At 40.5% G+C, this 18,050-nt stretch overlaps 1 protein-coding gene across 2 annotated transcripts in view; it reads left to right on the plus strand.

The window, feature by feature from the left end:
- The first annotated feature begins 3,732 nt into the window (after window positions 1-3,732).
- Window positions 3,733-18,050, plus strand: part of LOC126236157 (non-structural maintenance of chromosomes element 3 homolog) — a 72,805-nt gene continuing 58,487 nt past the window's right edge. For both annotated transcript variants that reach the window (XM_049945243.1, XM_049945244.1), the window contains exons 1-2: window positions 3,733-4,041; window positions 14,167-14,356. In XM_049945243.1, the coding sequence (XP_049801200.1) occupies window positions 3,844-4,041; window positions 14,167-14,356 (388 nt within the window). In that variant the 5' untranslated portion in view covers window positions 3,733-3,843. The remainder of the gene's footprint in view (window positions 4,042-14,166; window positions 14,357-18,050) is intronic.

Below are 18,050 nucleotides of genomic sequence, written 5' to 3' on the forward strand. Positions count from 1 at the left end.
ACAATGCACGTCCGCATGTATCCCGTGCCACCCAACGTGCTCTAGAAGGTGTAAGTCAACTACCCTGGCCAGCAAGATCTCCGGATCTGTCCCCCATTGAGCATGTTTGGGACTGGATGAAGCGTCGTCTCACGCGGTCTGCACGTCCAGCACGAACGCTGGTCCAACTGAGGCGCCAGGTGGAAATGGCATGGCAAGCCGTTCCACAGGACTACATCCAGCATCTCTACGATCGTCTCCATGGGAGAATAGCAGCCTGCATTGCTGCGAAAGGTGGATATACACTGTACTAGTGCCGACGTTGTGCATGCTCTGTTGTCTGTGTCTATGTGCCTGTGGTTCTGTCAGTGTGATCATGTGATGTATCTGACCCCAGGAATGTGTCAATAAAGTTTCCCCTTCCTGGGACAATGAATTCACGGTGTTCTTATTTCAATTTCCAGGAGTGTACATTTCAACTTAGGAGTTAGAGTTATTACTCAGAGCATCCTTACTCACTGGCATCCTGAGGAAGAGCAATGCTAGCCTGCACCATCACAAGGGTCCCCACAGAAACCCGAAAAGGCTCAGAGAGTGTAAGTGGCTTCTATCTGTACTAACCTCACAATGGATGTTGGCCAGTGGCCACTAACACCTCTCTGACCCAACGTAGCTGTATTTGAAGCTCTACAAAAAGATTGGCTAAAGTGCCCTTAACATTCTAGGAAACCTCCTGGCAACTAAGAAAACCCAAAATTCCAGCTACAGATAAATCACATATTCACACTAGCAGACAGTGGGGTGGGCGGGAAAGATATGACTTAATACATAATAATGGATTCCACAGATACATACAGAACATAGAATTTGAAACTGGTAAAACATTCTTCTTTGTCATTGAAATGCTGCTGAGAAATACCACTAAGAAACGCCATTGTAATATCACGCACTCTCTCATCAATCTTTCTCTCATGGCATAGTTGTACTGAACATCTAAAGAAATTCTTCCAATCCATATGTGGCATACGGCAAACCAGTGCTTAACAGTATTGGTTAAAAACAGTCTTGGTTGCAATTTTATTTTTTATTTTTTAACTACTCATTTCGCCTTTTTTTAGGCATCTTCAGGTTATCTCAATTTGGTATATCTTAAAAGAATCCTTTAGTCAGTGTAGCCAAAGAGCATCGTCGAATATATCAGGCCAACATCGCCTTCGTTAAACTCAGTAAAAACTTTTCTAGATGGACGCAAGTGACACCAAGATCTGCATAACATGTTCCCGTTCACTTCCATACATGGCTACACTCCATACAAATACTTTCACAAAAGACTTCCTGACACTTAAATCTATACTCAATGTTAACAAATTTCTCTTCTTCAGAAACGCTTTCCTTGCCATTGCCAGTCTGCATTTTATATCCTCTCTACTTCGACCATCATCAGTTATTTTGCTCCCCAAATAGCAAAATTCCTTTACTGCTTTAAGCGTCTCATTTCCGAATCTAATTCCCGCAGCATCACCCGACTTAATTCGACTAAATTCCATTATCCTCGTTTTGCTTTTATTGATGTTCATCTTATATCCTCCTTTCAAGACACTGTCCATTCCGTTCGGCTGGTCTTACAGGTCCTTTGCTGTCTCTGACAGAATTACAATGTCATCGGTGAACCACAAAGTTTTTATTTCTTCTCCATGGTTTTTAATTCCTACTCCGAATTTTTCTTTTGTTTCCTTTATTGCTTGCTCAATATACACAGTGAATAACATCGGGGATAGGATACAACTGTGTCTCACTCCCTTCTCAACTACTGCTTCCCTTTCGTACCCCTGGACTCATAACTGCCTTTTTGTCCCTGCAACCTTAAGAATTTGAAAGATAGTATTCCAGTTAACATTGTCAAAAGCTTTCTCTAAGTCTACAAATGCTAGAAACGTAGGTTTGCCTTTCCTTAATCTATTTTCTAAGATAAGTCGTAGGGTCAGTATTGCCTCACGTGTTCCAACATTTCTACAGAATCCAAACTGATCTTCCCTGAGGTCAGTTTCTACCAGTTTTTCCATTTGTCTGTAAAGAATTCGTGTTAGTATTTTGCAGCTGTGACTTATTAAACAGATAGTTCGGTAATTTTCACATCTGTCAACACCTGCTTTCTCTGGTATTGGAATTATTATATTCTTCTTGAAGTCTGAGGGTATTTCGCCTGTTTCATACATCTTGCTCACCAGATGGTAAATTTTTTTCAGGGCTGGCTGTCCCAAGGCTATCAGTAGTTCTAATGGAATGTTGTCTACTCCCGGGGTCTTGTTTCGACTTAGGTCTTTCAGTGCTCTGCCAAACTCTTCATGCAGATCATATCTCCCATTTCATCTTCATCTACATCCTCTTCCATTTCCATAATATTGTCCTCAAGAACATCGCCCTTGTATAGATCCATTATACAATCCTTCCACCTTTCTGCTTTCCCTTCTTTGCTTAGAACTGGGTTTCCATCTGAGCTCTTGATATTGATGCAAGTGGTTCTGTTTTCTCCAAAGGTCTCTTTAATTTTCCTGTAGGCAGTATCTATCTAACCCCTAGTGATATACGCCTCTACATCCAGACATTTGTCCTCTAGCCATCCCTGCTTAGCCATTTTGCACTTCCTGTCGATCTCATTTTTGAGACATTTGTATTCCTTTTTGCCTGCTTCGTTTACTGCATATCTGTATTTTCTCCTTTCATCAATTAAATTCAGTATCTCTTCTGTTACCCAAGGGTTTCTTCTATCCCTTGTCTTTTTACCTACTTGATCCTCTGCTGCCTTCACTACTTCATCCCTCAAAGCTACCCATTCTTTTTCTACTGTATTTCGTTCCCCCATTCCTGTCAATTGTTCCCTTATGCTCTCCCTGAAACTCTGTACAACCTCTGGTTTAGTCAGTTTATCCAGGTCCCATCTCCTTAAATTCCCAGCTTTTTGCAGTTTCTTCACTTTTAATCTATAGGCCATAACCAATAGATTGTGGTCAGAGTCCACATCTGCCCCTGGAAATGTCTTACAATTTAAAACCTGGTTCCTAAATCTCTGTCTTACCATTATATAAGCTATCTGAAATCTGTCAGTATCTCCAGGCCTCTTCCATGTATACAACCTCCTTTTATGATTCTTGAACCAAGTGTTAGCTATGATTAAGTTATGCTCTGTGCAAAATTCTACCAGGAGGCTTCCTCTTTCATTCCTTACCCCCATTCCGTATTCACCTACTATGTCTCCTTCTCTTCCTTTTCCTACTATCGAATTCCAGTCACCCAGTCACCCATGCTGTGTTATGTAATCCTGGCTAGAGGTGCTACGTAACAGTATTGCAGAGAACGAATTAAAAAAATCTATCTTAAAGTCACCACATGTAAAATATTAGGGTACTATGAGCTGTAAAAGCTAGTTTTGATACGAATATTATGCCAAGAATTGCTTCCTTATAGCGATCGGATATGATCAAGGAACTGTCCTAAGTACAGTTGTCTCCTCTGGACACCATGCCGCAGTGATGGTCACAGGATGCCCAGTACTCGCAAAATTCCAAACAGAAATGCGACAAAAAAGTTGAGCAAATACCGAGCACGGGCTTCCAACATTATCGTAGCAGCGCATGCGCAGTAACGCCTGTTTTCTGGCGCTCTCTGGCAACCGCTCAAACCAACCGATACGAAAGACTAATACAACATCCGTCTAAAAAGTGTTGTATTTTTGATTTCAACCCATGATGGTCTTTGGCGTGGTGTCCGCGGTTTTGAAAATTGTTTTGAATTTGCATGGATTTTTACGTAAGATGCTCTTGAGCTGACAGAATTTGCGTATTTTTTTTGTTGAGCAGTAAGAAAATGTCGCAGAGAAACCTTTCGCAAGATGCATCTGAGGAACGGCTGGATGCCTTAGCGTCGGAAACATTAAGATACTTGTTGGGAATGGCACATACTAAGTTACCTGTGAAACGACAAGATATTACCAAAAATGTGCTGAAAGATTATAGTAAGAACTTCAAGGCAGTTATGGAAAGGACGAAAAGATTTTTAAACGAGGTACATTTCTTGCGTTTTCATTAACGATATCGAAAATTTTGTGACAAGTATGTTGTCTCTGTAACAAAGGCCAACTTTGATTTTGGCTAATTGTGAAAGTACTCATTGTGTTGGTTAATCTGATTGACCTTTCTTGGATTAATGTGATTTCACCATATATTCAGTCTTAGTGTTACTTAAAAAATTTACATTTATTTGCTGGTTGTAGTATTGACCAACAGTTAGGTGCATTACTCATGTGCATATACGTCTTCGTTAAAGTATGTTGCTGTTGTTAGCAATATATTATCTGAGAAAGCGTCTGATTTTGGTGCTAAAAAAGATCTATTTTCTATTGATTTCCGACAGATTTCTATGTTACAGATTTAGCTACGTTTGAACTGAGTGCGTACTGTGTGGTGAATAATTTCAGATCTGCCCCAAAAGTTAACCCATTTTCACTTATGCCTAACACAATGTACCATATTTTTTGCTATGTTTATCCCACAACTATTGGTGGCATTGGAGGAGATTTAATCTCTGACTCTTATTTGTGCACACAAATATAACTTTCTTCTCTGTTGCTAAATTTATATTCATTTGACCGATAAAACACGTTCACTACTGTATCCAGATTAAGACCCTTGGATCAGAAATTGATGGCCGTCGCCCCATCCACTTCTCTCTGACACCTTGGCTGTGGCTACAAGCTGATTAGTAACAGAGACTGGTCTATATTAGCTGTTGCCAGATTTTAGTTTCATATTTAATACACATCACCAAGATAGGGAGTGAACCAAACTTTGTGACTGATTGTCATTCCAAAATTTCAGTGAAGGCAGTCTGTGCCAACATTCAGTTCATATTTCTATGTAAATAACTTATGCATATTTTGCAGAAATGTGTCAATTTTGGGAAGTATTCCCGATTAACCATTTCAATTTTAAGTGCTTTGTACTTGGAAAATCTTGGGTGGTTTCAAGACTTTATATATCTTAAAGAAGAAATAAAGAGAGTTGACAAATTTTAATCAACCCTAGAACAGTGTCCATGTGATCATCTGAAGCCCTTGTGAAGGACAATAAAGTGAAAAGCTTTTTCTGTACTTTATTGTGAGCTATTCGATTTAGCTGCCAGAATATATTCAACAATTTCAGCACACACACACACACACACACACACACACACACACATGTGGTTTTTGTCTTCAAGCATTAGAGACTTCTAGATGCACTCATTTTCAGGCCCAGTGGCTAACGTGAACTGTGTTTTAATTGTTTATGATTGCCAAACCATTAAAATGCTAATTCCCATAGACTATTACAAATCAGTGCACTTTAACTAATTTGTTGTTGGCGACAAGTGTGGGGTGCTTGTGCTAGTACTTGAAGTACTCCTGATACATCTGTCGGTAGCCATCTTTTTGAATTATTTCTGGCTTGGCTTTCTGTTGGTTATAATTAGATGTAGATCAGAAGCAAGAGTATTAGCAAATTTAACTATCTTAAAACAACTAAAATCGAACAGTGGAAAATCTGAGATGAAACACACACACACACACACACACACACACACACACACACACACACACACAGAGAGAGAGAGAGAGAGAGAGAGAGAGAGAGAGAGAGAGAGAGAGAGATGAACATGCGCATGTGGTCACTGCATCTCCATGTGCTAAGCCCTGATTGCAGTAAGCAGTGACCTTGCTTTGGGTGGGTAGTGGGGAAACAGAAGATGCACTGGATGGGGAAGGGGCTGATAGCAAGGTGGTGTTGGAGGAAGATGCTGTCTTGCTGCTTATGTGATGTGTGGGGAATGGCAGTAACAGTTTTCTAAAAATCAAGGGATGTGTTAACTCACCGATGAAATTTACATTGTTTGGTTTGCAGGTGGCAAGCTATTGGTGCAGGATACCATACAGTTGGTCCTGCAAAACTGTATAATGTAAAATCACGGTGAAAAGCAAAATGAACAAAAACTTTGTTTAGGCCTCACTTTGTTAAATCAGTTACAACCTAAAACATTTTTATAGTTTTCAATAAAAAAAACACTGATTATGGCGCATACATGCTGAAGCATGTTTGGATAAAAAAAAAAATAGTGTTTGCATAAAGGCATAACCCATATCGTATAAGATCTTTGATAATTGCATAAAGGCATAACCCGTATTGTATAAGCTCTTTGATAATTGCAGTGGGCTTTGCACAGCTGTTTCATGTGCTTGCATCAATCAATTGCAATGTTGTGTGTGTATCTATGCAATGCCTCAGTGTTGTTAACATTCTGTAGACAAATAAGGTTTCACCTTCAGCTGTGTGTAATTGAAAGATGGCAACAGTGCTACCAGCTATAGGATATCTTTTCTCGCTAACTCTGCTAAAGTAGGGTACCAAGCTCATCAACTGGATGATTCAGCTGTCCCATGGCCACTGTTCAGCAGTGGGCATTCACACAGACAGACAGCGTTCCAGTAGTTGTACCCATATACCATGCCGTACTGTGGTCGCATGTAACTTGATACACTGCATGGCAGTTTCAACAGGTTACCCTGCTTTCGTTGAGGTAGAAGTTGTGTGTCAGGACACAAGTAGATGATAGTGGGAAGATGTGTGGGACAGGTGTTGCATCTGTGTCTTTTTATGCCTTTTACGTGGCTGTGACACATTGCACAAGGGGCTGACAGCAGGGGTAGGATAAGGATGGGTCACAGCCAGGCCACTGTACTCAGAAACAACAGTGACCATATGTGTGCGAGTTGTGGGTGTATGAATGTGTTTCTACATTTAAAAAGGACTTTGCACAATAGCATAATAATATCCAACCGTCTACTTTCAATGCTGCTCAATGTGTCCACCATGTAATGAGTGTTAATTTGACCAATTTCACATTGCCGGTAACTGTTATACTGTCCACTCACTTTAATGTGACCACCTGCCCGAAGCCTGAATAAACACCTTTTGCAGTGCTGGCCATCACGAGATGTGCAGGAAGAGAGTCAGTGAGGTTCCCAAAGGAACGCACAGGGATGTGGAACAATGCTGAGTGCCATGGCCATGTGCACTCGGTTTCTCGGTTGAGGATCCGTAGGACATATAGCCCAATCAAGGTGGTCTCATAGATTCTCTTGGGATTAAATCTGGTGGCCAGGGGAGTATGGTAAATGCATCCAGATACTCTTAGAACCACACATGTACACTATGAGCTGTGTGACATGTTGCATTGACCTCCTGGGAGATGCCATAGTGCGGAAGGAAAGCATACTGCATGTATGGGTGGATGTAGTCCTCAAGGATAGATGTATATTTGTGTTGATCCTTTGTTCCTTCCATAATGGTGAGACCACCAAGGGAATACCACAAAAATATTCCCCAGACTGTAATGTTCCGTCCTCTAACCTGGATGTTTGCATTCGGAAGTTTCATGCTGCACACGCTTACAGTTATCTGTCCATCGGATGCATCTGAAAAAGCCACCTGTTGCCACTCAGTTGATGTCCAGTTGTGGTACTTACATGCAATTCCAGTCTTCGTCACTGATGGACAAGAGCTAGCATGGGTGCATGAACTTGGTGCTTGCTGTAGAGGCCCATATGCGGCAAGGTTCACTGAGTGGTCGTTGAGGGAACACTGTTGGTAGATCCCTGGTTCATGTGGGTAGTAATTGCTCAACAGCTGCACATCTATTCGCCTGTACACATCTTCACGGCAATCATTCATCTGTGTGAGCTATGACCCATGGTGCCCCTCAGTTGCCTTGGTGCTGATTTTGGATAGCACCATTCTGCCATACACTGTATGCTTCAACTATGGTGGCATGTGAACAGTTTACAAACTTAGCCGTTTTGGACAAGCTTTCACCCATGGCCCGTAAGTCAACAATCGTGCCCTTTTGGACATCAGATAAATCACTCCATTTCCACATTACAACAACAATAGTACTGTTTTCCGCGATCCCCTTTACACAATTTGTACACCCCACTCCTATTGCTGCCATCTGTGAGTGTTACTGCGTGTTGATGTGGAACATAGGTGATAGCACATTAATGTGACTGGACCATGTATATATTACACACAACAATTGTTTGCATATCTTTGACAGTTGTATTTTCAATCTGTTTGGTAACCTTATTGAGAGGGTCTCCAAAAGAAAGAAAAGAAGGATTCGCCATTCAGAAATTCTTTTAATTTGTTTTTAAATGCTGATTGGCTATCTGTTAGACGAGAGACTTTTGTGGCAGCATAATTCACCCATTTCTGCGCCATTTAGATTTAACCTAGAATGGTGAGGATCAGCCGTTCTCCATGCACTTTGCTGTTTCTTTTGAATTTGGATGGGTTATTAATAACAAATTTTAAACACACACACACACAGGGTGGTCCATTGATCGTGACCGGTCCAAATATCTCATGAAATAAGCACCAAACGAAAAAACTGCAAAGAACGAAACTTGTCTAGCTTGAAGGGGGAAACCAGATGGCGCTATGGTTGGCCTGCTAGATGGCACTGCCATATGTCAAACGGATATCAACTGCGTTTTTTAAAAATAGGAACCCCTATTTTTTTATTACATATTCGTGTAGTACATAAAGAAATATGAATGTTTTAGTTGGACCAGTTTTTTCGCTTTGTTATAGATGGCAGTGTAATCATCACAAACATATGGCCCACAATTTTAGACGAACAGTTGGTAACAGGTAGATTTTTAACATTAAAATACAGAACATAGGTACGTTTAAACATTTTATTTTGGTCGTTCCAATGTGATACATGTACCTTTGTGAACTTATTTCTGAGGACGCGTGCTGTTAGAACGTGATTACCTGTAAATACCACATTAATGCAATAAATGCTCAAAATGATGTCCGTCAACCTCAATGCATTTAGCAATACGTGTAACGACATTCCTCTCAACAGCGAGTAGTTCGCCTTCCGTAATGTTCGCACATTCATTGACAATGCGCTGACGCATGTTGTCAGGCATTGTCGGTGGATCACGATAGCAAATATCCTTCAACTTTCCCCACGGAAAGAAATCCGGGGATGTCAGATTCATCGTGTTGGAAGTAAATCGCCATTCTGTCATGCAGTGGAACATCGGTAGAACATTACGTAGGAAATCAGCATACATTGCACTATTTAGATTGCCATCGATAAAATGGGGGCCAATTATCCTTCCTCCCATAATGCCGCACCATACATTAACCCACCAAGGTCGCTGATGTTCCACTTGTCGCAGCCATCGTGGATTTTCCGTTGGCCAATAGTGCATATTATGCCGATTTATGTTACCGCTGTTGGTGAATGACGCTTCGTCGCTAAATAGAATGCGTGCAAAAAATCCCTTCATCGTCCCATAATTTCTCTTGTGCCCAGTGGCAGAACTGTACACGATGTTTAAAGTCGTCGCCATGCAGTTCCTGGTGCATAGAAATAGGGTACGGGTGCAGTTGATGTTGATGTAGCATTCTCAACACCAACGTTTTTGAGATTCCCTATTCTCACTCAATTTGTCTGATGCTGATGTGCAGATTAACCGCGACAGTAGCTAAAACACCTACTTGGGCATCATTATTTGTTGCAGGTCGTGGTTGACATTTCACATATGGCTGAACTCTTCCTGTTTCCTTTAATGTAACTCTCCATCGAACGGTCCGAACACTTGGATGATGTCGTCCAGGATACCGAGCAGCATACATAGCACATTCCCGTTGGGCGTTTTGATCACAATAGCCATACATCAACACGATATCGACCTTTTCTGCAGTTGGTAAACGGACCATTTTAACATGGGTAATGTATCGCGAAGCAAATAGTCACCACTGGCGGAATGTTATGTGATACCACATACTTACACGTTTTCGACTATTATGGCCCCATCTATCACAAAGTGAAAAAAGTGGTCCAACTAAAACATTCATATTTCTTTACGTACTACGCGAATATCTAATAAAAATGGGGGTTCCTATTTTTTAAAAAAGCAGTTGATATCAGTTTGACCTATGGCAGCGCCATCTAGCGGGCCAACCATAGTGCCATCTGGTTTCTCCCTTCAAGCTAGACGAGTTTCATTCTTTGTAGTTTTTTCGTTTGATGCTTATTTTGCGAGATATTTGGCCCGGTCACTATCAATGGACCACCCTGTATATACATTTTGTGAAGTTACTATGATAAATAAATGTGTGTAAGATGGATCTTGGGTGGGCTCCAGCTATTATTATGATTGTATTGTATTGTGTGGAACTGGAGACATAGAAATGACGGAGAGGCTTTGTCCCTGCCGTAGCCCTCAGTGGTTCACAACCCCACAACAGGCTACAGCAGTCAACTCACCCCACCGCCGTCCCACACCGAACCTAGGGTTATTGTGCGGTTCGGCCCTCAGTGGAACCCCCCCTCCCCCTCCCCTGGGAACGTCTCTCACCCAATGAGTGTAACCCCAATGTTTGTATGGTAGAGTAATTATGGTGTATGCATATGTGGAGAAAGTGTTTGCGCAGCAATCGCCGACATAGTGTAACTGAGGCAGAATAAGGGGAACCAGTCCACATTTGCCAAGGCAGATGGAAAACCGCCTTAAAAACCATCCACAGACTGGCTGGCACACCAGACCTTGACACTAATACACCAGGTAAAGCAGTGCATTAGGCTGCACGGCTAACCGAGCGGGCTATTATTATTGTTATAAATATATGCTTTTGTGCAATAAATGATGAATTACTGCAAAATATACTAATACAGTGGAACCTTGGTTAACGAGCTCTTCCCATAATGCGCACTTCGCATAATGAGCAAAACAAATTGTAAAAAAGTGACTCACTTAACGAGTGATGTTTCGCATAACGAGTGACGATGATTTAATGTGACGTCATCAGCCGTTCGTGGATGGTTGGAGGAGAAACTATATGAACACCTTTCAGTGTCGGTAGTGGCAAATGAATAGTGTATTTAGTAAGTACTGCAGTCTGGGCTTAGCGATCTTTCTGTTACCATCTTAGTGCAGCTTGTGAACACACGTTTTTCTAAACTTGTGTTCACAAAGTGTTTTTTTGTGTACAAATTTTAATTACCTTTGTCAAAATGTCCCCAAAGATAAAATCACAAGAAGACAACCATAACAGAAAGAAAATGACTTTAGAAATGAAACTTAAAATCATCGAAAAATGCAAACGTGGCATGAGCGTTGCTGATTTAGCATGCACATAAAATCAGTCCACATCAACTTTTTGCACTATCCGCAAGAATAAGAACCAGATTAAGGCGATAGACGCTTCAAATGAAGCGACAAGAGTACAATACAACAGCTTTGTATTCTGGATGAGGGCAAAATGCTGCTCCTTATATGGATAAATGAGAAGCAATTGCAAGGCGACACTATTAACAAGAACATCATTTGTGAGAATAATTTTTGCCGATCTCGTTAAGACGACGTTAGGATGATCAGTAGCTCAAGAAGTTTTTAAAGGAAGTCGTGGGTAGTTTGAGAAGTTTAAGGGAAGAACCGGCATCCACAGCATTGATAGGCTCGGCAGAGCACCCAGCTCTGACACAAAGGCAGACAGCAACTTCAAGATGCATATAGGTTCTGAGGGTTATTTGGCCCAACAGGATTTTTATAACAGCAGAGGAGAATTCATTGCCCGGTCACAAGCCATTAAAGACTGACTCACATTGCTATTCTGTGCCAATGCAAGTGGCAGTTTGAAAATTAAACCATCGCTTGTGTACCATTCAGAAACTCTACGTCCCTTCAAGAAGTGCAAATTGCAACAGAGTGGGGTAAATGTGATGTGGAGGTCCAACAACAAGGCTTGGGTGACACCTGATCTTTTTGTGATTGGATCAATGAAGTATTTGGTCCTTCGGTGAAAAACAATATTTGCTTGAGATGAATCTGCCACTCTGTGTCTTGCTTGTTATCGACAACTCTCCTACCAATCTAGGCATTGGAGATATTAATTCATCAAGATCCAATCTTCCCAATACCACTCTGTTATTCCAGCCTATGGACCACCTTATTATTTATAACTTTAAGAACCTTTGTACTAAAGTACTCTTTGAGCATTGTATTGAGTTGACTGGAGGTACCAGTCTCACTCTGGAAGCTTTGGAAATATCACTTCAGCATTGTTGCCTGCGTCAAGATGATCAAAAGGTTGTGGGAAGGGGTACCAAGAGAACTCTCACTTCTGCTTGGAAGAAGTTTTTGTCAGAGTGCATTGTCAAATGTGACTCTGAGGCATTTGAATCAGTACCTGCGGAGCCTTAGTCAATGGGATTGTGTCTTTGGCCAAGAGCATGGGGGTAGAAGTTGATAACAATGATTTCAATGAACTTGTGGATGATCACAGCCAAAAAATGACCACTGAAGAGCTTATGGAGTTGCAGTGTTTTCACAGCAGGAAGTTTGGAGAGGAGTTCTCCAGAGGAGGAGGAGGAGGCAGTAAGCAATCTTCTGGTGCAATAAGAGAAATGCTGAAAGCATGGGAATGGTTGCGTCAGATTTATTTGACGATAATGCCGTCGCATTTTCGCAAGGACATTGAAGCATCTTCAGAAACGAATGACTATAGATAGCTTCCTAGTAAAAGGAAATTAGTTACGTATCATGAATAATAAAGTACATAATACGAATATAATAGAAAGAAAAATTCCACATGGGAAAAATATATTAAAAAAAGATGCTGTGACTTACCAAACGGGAAAGCACAGGTGGATAGATACGATAACATACACACAAACACACACACACAAATATCAAGCTTTCGCAACCCACGTTTGCTTCATCAGGAAAGAGGGAAGGAGAGGGAAAGACGAAAGGATGTGGGTTTTAAGGGAGAGGATAAGGAGTCATTCCAATCCCGGGAGCGGAAAGACTTACCTTAGGGAGAAAAAGGAACAGGTATATACTCGCGGGCGCGCGCACACACACACACACACACACACACACACACACACACACACACACACACACACACACACACACACACTCTGTGTCTGTATATGTGCAGATGGATATGTGTGCGTGCGAGTGTATACTTGTCCCTTTTTCCCCCCAAGGTAAGTCTTTCCGCTCCCGGGATTGGAATGACCCTCTCCCTTAAAACCCACATCCTTTCGTCTTTCCCTCTCCTTCCCTCTTTCCTGATGATGCAACTGTGGGTTGCGAAAGCTTGATATTTGTGTGTGTGTGTGTGTGTGTGTGTGTGTGTGTGTGTGTGTGTGTGTGTGTGTGTATCTACCAGTGCTTTCCCGTTTGGCAAGTCATAGCATCTTTTTTTAATATATAAAGTACATAATACTGTATGTATAATTTTCTTTGAATAAATGACATGAAAAAGGTTAAACTTTTAGTACTTTTTCTGCCTGGAACACATTATCATGTTTTAGGTTAATATATGTGAGTAAATAGTTTTGCATAACAAGTAAGATTCTGGAATGAATTATGCTCGCAATGCGACATTCCACTGTAACTGCTAGAGCACCCACAAAAAATGCTGTAGCGTAGTAGAATTCATAACGAGTAACTTCGCTGTAGAATTACGAAACCCAGTCTGTTGAAAATTATGGCAGTTACAAAATGGTCAAAAAACTGTCAACCGCACGTAGCACAATTCAGTGAGCTTCTGAAAGCCATTTAAATCCTTAAATTTTTGGTATCTTGATTGCAAAATTTGTTAGGTTTAGCCCATTCTACAGGGAACATCTGAGAAAATTTATTTTAAAATGGAAAAATAAGTTGGCAGTGATTTCTGAAATTGATCCCTTTATGGAGAACATGTATAAAAATATTGAAAACTTTCTCTGTGGTGATATAAAATGTCTCTGAATTTACCTTGTGATTTAAGTTATTTATATATGAATGTTGGCACAGATAGATTTTGCTGAAATTTTGAAATGACAATTACAAAGTGAGGTTCACTCATTGACTTGGTGATGTGTATGAAATATGAAACTAAAATGTGGCAACAACTAATCTAGAATATATAACTAAACTAGAATATGCAGATATAAAGAGACAAATTGTATGAAACTACTAATGTTGAACTTGGTTCTCATCTGTCTTATAAATATGTTTTAATATATTGTGTTATTTACATGATTTTCTATGCCACCTAGAGAAATATATGCTGTAAACTTTTACAGGACTATGGCATTGATGTTGCTGAAGTTGGTACATCAGCTGGAAACAAATCTTACATACTAATAAACCAGTTTAGGTACAAAGATATACCAAGCTCAAGCAGATTTGTATCAGATTCTATGAAGTCTCAACAAATACTGCTTATGATTGTCCTTTCCTTTGTATTCATGAAGGGAGGTGTAGTTAAAGAAGGTAAGTTTTAGATTTTTAATTATTTTCGGATTTTCTCATTTTCTTTATACCTTTGTCAGTAACTGTGTGCTGCTTACAGTTAATTTGTATAATGTGATGTAAAGCAACTAGCAATTTTTGCTCCTAATTAACTTCCTAAGATATGGGCTACTTGTGCGGTGCTATGCACAACAGGTAGATATCTGTTACTGACTAATTTAAAATGTATGGTGTTGTATGTGCAATAGATATAATATAAACTTGTTGCTGTGTTCTTAGAACATCAAAATCTGGGATCTCCAGTGAACTGAATAGATCATATGATGTGGGAGGAAATGAGGGTCCTTCCTGGGGGAAAAATATCTATAACATATTTTTAAGAGATCCTCAGTTGAAAATTATGGTATACAACCATTGTTCTGCTTGACGTAAGTCTACTAATCTCACAACACAACGAAACACAAGGCTACATTACCATTCCTTGTTGCACCTCTCAGTTGCTTGTAAAATGTACATTGTCTGTTATGAAGCAATCAGATCACAGAAGCTGAGGTAATGTGGTCCTATCATGGAAAGCAGGAAAAGTTAACTTCAGGGATTTGAGGAACATTTTGCTAGTCTACATTTTTTGTGGGAAATTTTAATTTTTCCAATGAGTAGAACATCTTTATTTATTCCATCACATATATTTGCTATTTAGAGTAGCATCAACAACTGATACAAGTGTGAGCTACAATTGCTGTGACCAACATGGGTGAATGGTGTTAGTAAAACATGTTTGTTGTTGACTTCTGAGAATAAACTGCCATGTACGGATGAAACCAAATGTTGACATTATTTCACTAGTGTACTTGTATAGATTTGGTACCTGTATGTGAGAGAATTTTCTGTTAAATGTGTATTAGAGGCACAATGTTAATCTCTTAGCCTTGTTCTTTAATATTTGTTTGAAAACTGTGTGGAGAGTTCTGCTGTTCACCAATATGGAAAAGAAGTAGGACAAACAGATCGTAAAGTACACGCATTTGACGCTTTCTTTGAATTATATAGAAAAAGTCATGCATCATAACTCAAATAAAATCCATTTACAGTGGGTCCTTTTGAAACAGCGATATGGCTTGTAAATTGTACCATTTATCCTCTCTCCAAATTACACTTCCAGAATACTTGTTCAAAGTGAATATTTATTTTAATAAAAAGTAACTGTCGTGCACCAAATACATTTTATTTCAATGGAACAAACAAGTTGCTTGCTCTCTGTTCTTTGAAACAGTACACCCGCCCACCCATCCTCTCACCAACCCATCCTCCACCCACCCAAGTCGCTGCATGATGGAACAGTAGGCCCAGTTTCTTATATTGTGTTTGAAAATTTGAAACAGTACCTGCATCTTAGTGCACTTGTTAAAGTAATGTGATGAATGAGCAACCCTTAGGTAAAGAGATGCTTAATGATATACTGATAGTAATGTTGGCATTAGACTTGATGCCTGACTTTCAGAAATGTGGATGGTAAGATTGTGGTGATAATGTCTTTCTTCCTAGAAGCACTAGTAAGTCAGTGGCATTGATAATGATAAAATTAATGTTGTAACAATGAAACTTGTCTGAAGTCCTTGATGTTACTATCTCTGGTTAAACAATTGTTGTTCAGTATGAAGACTGGTTTTATGCAGCTTTCCATGCTACTCTATCCTGTGCAAGCCTCATCATCTCCGAATAACTTCTGGAACTTACATCTTTTTGAATCTGCTTACTGTGTTCATCACTTGGTCTTCCTTTATGATGTGAATTCACTTGAATTGTCCAGAATGTTTTTCAAACCAACCATGAACAGTTTTGGCCCATGACGTGGCGCATTGACATCCATAAAAATTCCATCGTCGTTTGGGAACCTGAAGTTCATGAATGGCTGCAAATGGTCACCATTAGTCAAACATAACCATTTTCAGTCAATGATTTGTTCAGTTGGACCAGAGCACCCAGTCCATTCCATGTAAACACAGCCCACACCATTATGGAGTCACCACCAGCTTGCACAGTGCCTTGTCAGCAACTTGGGTTCATACCTTTATGTAGTCTGCATCACACTCAAACCCTACCATCAGCTCTTACCAACTGAAATTGGGACTCATCTGACCAGGCCATGGTTATCCAGTTGTCTATGCTCCAACCGATATGGTCATGAGCCCAGGAGAGGCGCTGTAGGTGATGTCTTGCTGTTAACAAAGGCACTCGCTTCAGTTGTCTGCTGCCACAGCTCATTAATGCTAAATTTCGATGCACTATCCTAAGAGATATGTTTGTTATACATCCCACATTGATTTCAACATTGTTTCAAACAGTATTGCTTGGCACCGACAACTGTACATAAATGCTGCTGCTCTCAGTTAAGTGAAGGCCATCAGTTACTGCGTTGTCCGTGGTAAGAAGTAAGACTGAAATTTGGTATTCTTGGTACTTGGATCTCAGAATACTGGATTCCCCAACAATTTCCTAAATGGAATGTCCCGTGCTCCAACTACCATTCTGTGTTCAGGGTTTGTTAATTCCCCCCATACAGCCATAATCAACTCTAAAACCTCTTCACATGAATCACCTAAGTACAAACGACAGCACTGCTAATGCACTGCTCTTTTATACCTTATGTTCGTGATACTAACACCATCTGCATATGTGCGTACGCTATCCCATGACTTTTGTCATCTCAGTGTATAGTATTGCCATCAAGTACATCTCCCACGAATAGACCCTTCATGTTCTCCTTCCACCTTCCATCTTTCCCTTCTTAGCTTTGGACTGGTTTTCAATCTTAACACTGGATTTTAATACAGCTGCTTATCTTTTCTCCAAAGGCCTCTTTAGTTTCACTGTAGGCGGTCTCTATCTATTCCCTAGTGAAGTATGCTTCTAAATCTTTACATTTCTTCTCTAGATTCTTGCATAGCCATTGTGCACTTCCTGTCAGTCTCATTTTTTAGACATTTGTATTCCCTTTTGTCTACTTCATTTTATGCATTTTGTATCTTCTCCTTTCATCAGTTAAATTTGATACCTCAAGCAATGGAAAGTCCAGGATGGAATATGGGAACATTATGAAAAGAATAGTTGCTACTCACCATATAGCGGAGATGCTGAGTTGCGGAGAGGCACAACGAAAAGACTGTCAGAATGTAAGCATCTGGCCAACGAGGCCTTCATCGGAAATAGTAAAACACACACACACACAAAATATATACATAGAAACACAACCCTTACACACACATGACGACACACTGTGTATGCTGAGACCAGACTGCGAGTAGCAGTGCATTGATGGGAGAAGCAACCAGGTGATGAACTTAAGGAGGAGACTGGGGCAGGTAGGGGGAGGGATAGAAGGTGGGGGTGGGGAACAGTGAAGTGCTGCTTGTGGAAGCATTCAGAGATGAGGTGGAGAGAGGGTACGGCAGCTGGGTGCAGTCTGGAGGTTAGATGTGGGGCAGGGGTAATGGAAAAGGAGGGAAGTAAAAAGATTGTGAGTGCTGTGTAGTACTGGGATGGGAATAGGCAAGGGAGTAGGTGGGTAAGAACAATTGAGGCAAAGAGGGTTCAGAAACATAGGATATATTGCAAGGAGAGTTCCCCGCCTATACATCTCAGAAAAACTGGTATTGGTGGGAAGGATCCAGATGGCACAGACTGTAATAGACCCAATGCAAGACCTGTCCCCTGC

Source organism: Schistocerca nitens, chromosome 2 (genome assembly GCF_023898315.1).
Source record: "Schistocerca nitens isolate TAMUIC-IGC-003100 chromosome 2, iqSchNite1.1, whole genome shotgun sequence".
In the NCBI taxonomy this organism is placed as follows: domain Eukaryota; kingdom Metazoa; phylum Arthropoda; class Insecta; order Orthoptera; family Acrididae; genus Schistocerca; species Schistocerca nitens.